At 40.2% G+C, this 4,303-nt stretch overlaps 1 protein-coding gene across 4 annotated transcripts in view; it reads left to right on the top strand.

The window, feature by feature from the left end:
- ARMCX3 (armadillo repeat containing, X-linked 3) overlaps positions 1-3,906 on the top strand; it is a 4,810-nt gene extending 904 nt beyond the window's left edge. For all 4 annotated transcript variants that reach the window (XM_005869874.2, XM_014542598.1, XM_014542601.1 and 1 more), the window contains exons 3-5: positions 200-260; positions 541-611; positions 890-3,906. In XM_005869874.2, coding sequence (XP_005869936.1) covers positions 1,033-2,172 — 1,140 coding nt within the window. In that variant the 5' untranslated portion in view covers positions 200-260; positions 541-611; positions 890-1,032 and the 3' untranslated portion in view covers positions 2,173-3,906. The remainder of the gene's footprint in view (positions 1-199; positions 261-540; positions 612-889) is intronic.
- Positions 3,907-4,303: the final 397 nt, after the last annotated feature.

Genomic DNA, 4,303 nt, shown 5'->3' with positions numbered 1-4,303 from the left:
AGGTTAGGTCTAAGTCTGAGTATGTTTGTAGCACTCCTGGGGCTGTGGCAAAATGGCATGCGTTGTGTGCTGTGTGTGTGGAGCGGGGGTAGATAGGGTGGGAGAGAATGATAGAAGGGAAACCTATCAGATAGTTTGTTCATAATCCTCCTCTCTCAACAGTAGTTAGTCTCCATGTTTTCGATCTGTCATCTTGTAGGTTTGCTGTAGCAGGTGGCACCACTTGAAGCAAGGGAGGAAGTTTCCTTGGATCTGTAGAGGTCGGTGTGGGCGTGGGGGCTGACTGGAATGGGGGAGGGGCTGGAAATCAGCCATGGTTGGACAGGCTCACCCAATCCTACCTTATTTCCCCAACATCCCTCCCATTTCAGGCTAAGGAAGGGGCAGGCATGTGCATGTTTTGGATGACATAGAGGGTTTTTTTTTTTAATTTTGTTTTGTTATTGTTTTTTAAAATCTGACAACCTGGAAGTAAATCAGGAAAGCAAGGAATGAAGTCAATCAAGCCCTCAGTTCTCACTGGTTCTGGTCTCTCTGCAGATTGCAAGGGTTGTTGGGTGTGGCACAATTCCAGGGGAGGGAAGAAGGGGCAAACTGCCTGTCTGGAGGAGGTGAGTGTAAGGTGACGTTCTCTGGGGACACCCTAGGTCGGGGTGGCTGAGGCCCTAGCAGAGACTATGGGCTCCATTGCCTTTATCTAGGCTGGGGAGAGTTTGGCCTCGGGAGGGTAGGGGAGGGTAAAATGAGGGGGATAGAGAGAGTTTATTAACAATCTACATTTCCTACCAAGTACTCATTTACTACTCTTCTGTCCCTCTGTGCAAGTCCATGCATGGGGCAACACAAAAAGAAGAGAAACTCAAACCCCATTTTCTTCCTCCACCTCTAGGTTCACTTCGGGTATCAGCTACTGTGGCCCTGAAGTGGCTGAAGACAAATACCATCCACAGACCGGCACCCAAGCCCATAGTTCTCCCCAAGCCTGCGTGACTACTCTGTTCCTTGGTCCCTGCTATTGTCAGGGACGATTGCATGGGCTACGCCAGGAAAGTAGGCTGGGTGACTGCGGGACTGGTGATTGGGGCTGGCGCCTGCTATTGCATTTATCGACTGGCCCGGGGAAGAAAACAGAACAAAGAGAAAATGGCTGAGGGTGGGCCTGGGGATGTGGATGATGTTGGGGATTGTCCTGGGGCCAGGTACAATGACTGGTCTGATGATGATGATGATAACAGTGAAAGCAAGGGAATAGTATGGTACCCACCTTGGGCCCGGATTGGGACTGAGGCCGGGACCAGAGCTAGGGCCAGAGCAAGAGCCAGGGCTACCCGGGCTCGAAGGGCTGTTCAGAAACGGGCTTCGCCCAACTCAGATGATACTATTTTGTCCCCTCAAGAGCTGCAAAAAGTTCTTTGCTTGGTTGAGATGTCTGAAAAGCCTTATATTCTTGAAGCAGCTTTAATTGCTCTGGGTAACAATGCTGCTTATGCATTTAACAGAGATATTATTCGTGATCTGGGTGGTCTCCCAATTGTTGCAAAGATTCTCAATACTCGGGATCCCATCGTTAAGGAAAAGGCTTTAATTGTCCTGAATAACCTGAGTGTGAATGCTGAAAATCAGCGCAGGCTTAAGATATACATGAATCAAGTGTGTGATGACACAATCACTTCTCGCTTGAACTCATCTGTGCAGCTGGCTGGACTAAGATTGCTTACAAATATGACTGTTACTAATGAGTATCAGCACATGCTTGCTAATTCAATTTCAGACTTTTTTCGTTTATTTTCAGCAGGAAATGAAGAAACCAAATTTCAGGTTTTGAAACTCCTTTTGAATTTGGCTGAAAATCCAGCCATGACTAGAGAACTTCTCAGGGCCCAAGTACCATCTTCACTGGGTTCTCTCTTTAATAAGAAGGAGAACAAAGAGGTTATTCTGAAACTTCTGGTCGTATTTGAGAACATAAATGACAATTTTAAATGGGAAGAAAATGAACCTACTCAGAGTCAGTTTAGCCAAGGTTCACTTTTTTTCTTTTTAAAAGAATTTCAAGTGTGTGCTGATAAGATTCTGGGGATAGAAAGTCACCATGATTTTTTGGTGAAAGTAAAAGTTGGAAAATTCATGGCCAAACTGGCTGAGCATATGTTTCCAAACAGCCAGGAATAACTTCTTGATTTTGTAGTTTAGAAGCAACACACATTGTAAACTATTCCTTTTCTCCACTTTGTTTATATGGTAAAGGAATTCTTTCAGCTACCAATTTTGAATATCATATTGTATCATCAATGCTGATATTTATCTGAGTTGATCTTTAGGTCTAAGCTGGATGAATGAATGTCACTACATGTTCTGAAAACATGTTTGTTGCTTTATATCTCACTGCCTAGACTGAAATATTTTTTACTATTTCTTCTGTATAAATGACAGTGAACCAATTCATCCTAAATAAGTTCCCTCCTGTCATTTGCATTAACTTCATTTATGTATCATCAATAAAGTTGCGTGTTAATGCTGGAAAGAAAAAAAGAAGAAGAAAGAAAGCATCCTTGCCCTTTTATTTATAATCTTGTTAGAGAGATTAGAAACATACAAACAAAATAACTGAGACTATCTGGACTCATTGTCAAATATTCATTCTCAGAGCACAGAGGAAGCAAAGGCTACTATGGGGTACAGTAGTCAACTACAGATTTATGGAGGAAATGACCATTTAAAAAGAGTCCTGAATGAGATGGGAGTGAGAGGGCACTGATGTGAGATAGGCATGGAGGTAGGAATGTTCTCCCTATGATAGTGAGAAACTAGTCTGCTTAGAGTAGAGCATGTAAGGAATGGAAGTAAATAAATTTGGAAAACTAGGTGAAGCCAGTTTGTGGAAAGTTGTTTGAACATTATTCCACTGAATACAAAAAGCCACTAAATATTTTTGACTAGAAATAATAATTGGAATTCATATAAAAGTCCCTCTCTCACCTACTGTGCAATGTCTATGAAGGTGTGGCAAAACAGACACTTTCAAACCCTGGTGGTAGGAATGAATTTATACTGGCACAAGGTTTGTGGAAGGCCATTTGATAACACATATAAGCCTTAAAATATGTAAGCCCTTTGTCCTAAGAACATAATTGAGAAATTGACCAAAGGCTACATGAACAAGGCTATGCATCCTAGCACTGTCTAAAATAGTAAATATTGGAAACAAGTGTCTAGCACATTGGATTGTTTAAATAAATTAAGGAATGTTCACATGGTATATGATAAATATGTTGATTTAAATCCATATCGCCAGGAAAAGATATTCATCATGCATTGTTAAGTGAGAAAGGCAGGTTAGGTAGTAGTATTCATAGTATGATTTCATTTTTTTGAGAATAATAAAACATATGTTTAAGTAGACACCAAAACTCTGAATTATAGACACCCAAATATCAACAGAGGTTATCTTTGTGTGGAAGGACAATGAGTGATCTTTAACCTTTTTACTTTTTATGTTTTAATCATCGATGTGCTCTTACTTATCTAAAATGAATATTGATTTTTTTGGAAAGTTTTGAAAAAGGAAAGTGTTGGGAATAAAGCAGGTGATTGGAGCATGTACTGAGTGGAAAAATTAGATTAAACATGAGATAGGTTGAAGTTTCCTCTCTGAAATGATAGATGAGTGGTGACGATGAGGCTTGTCAGGAGGATTAAATGAAGTAATACATGCAAAATACCTAGAATGTTCTGGCACATAGCAGTTATTTAAGAAAAGCAAGCACTTTTAATTTCCTAGAATGCAGGGTTAATAGTTTATTGTTGTTTTTTTCTTTTTGGTTGACCTTTGTTTTGCTGGGGGCATTCTGCCACATGTCAGTGTCATTTAAAAAATAATAACAATAAAGGTTAACATTTATTGACTACTGTATAGAGTTCTGTCATTCCTGCAAGGCAACTGTTAGAATAATTTATCAAAGGAATAGTTCTTATTTTTAAGTTCTTATTTCTAAGGACTTAAAGTGTTTCCTCAGACATGATCTTACCAGCTTTCATAATATATTCTTAGTCAGTTTGGTGATGTTATGCTGTCTTATATATGAGACCAGGAAAGGGTAAAATCCTTTGTTTAGTTATGATCTGGTTTTAGCCCCAGGCTTCCATATACTTACTCTAATGTTTTATGGATTAGACAAAAACCGAGTGATTGGTTGGCTTAAAGTTTTTGGGCATGATGACTCTACCAAATCATGCACATGTGGAGATCCATTGGACACCAGCTTTAAGTGTGGGGTGAGGAAAAAGCGAAGTAACACTTTTC

Source organism: Myotis brandtii, unplaced genomic scaffold, assembly GCF_000412655.1.
Source record: "Myotis brandtii unplaced genomic scaffold, ASM41265v1 scaffold305, whole genome shotgun sequence".
NCBI classification, from domain to species: domain Eukaryota; kingdom Metazoa; phylum Chordata; class Mammalia; order Chiroptera; family Vespertilionidae; genus Myotis; species Myotis brandtii.
Note: the sequence above shows the minus strand (reverse complement) of the source record. Positions and strands in the feature narration are given on the sequence as shown.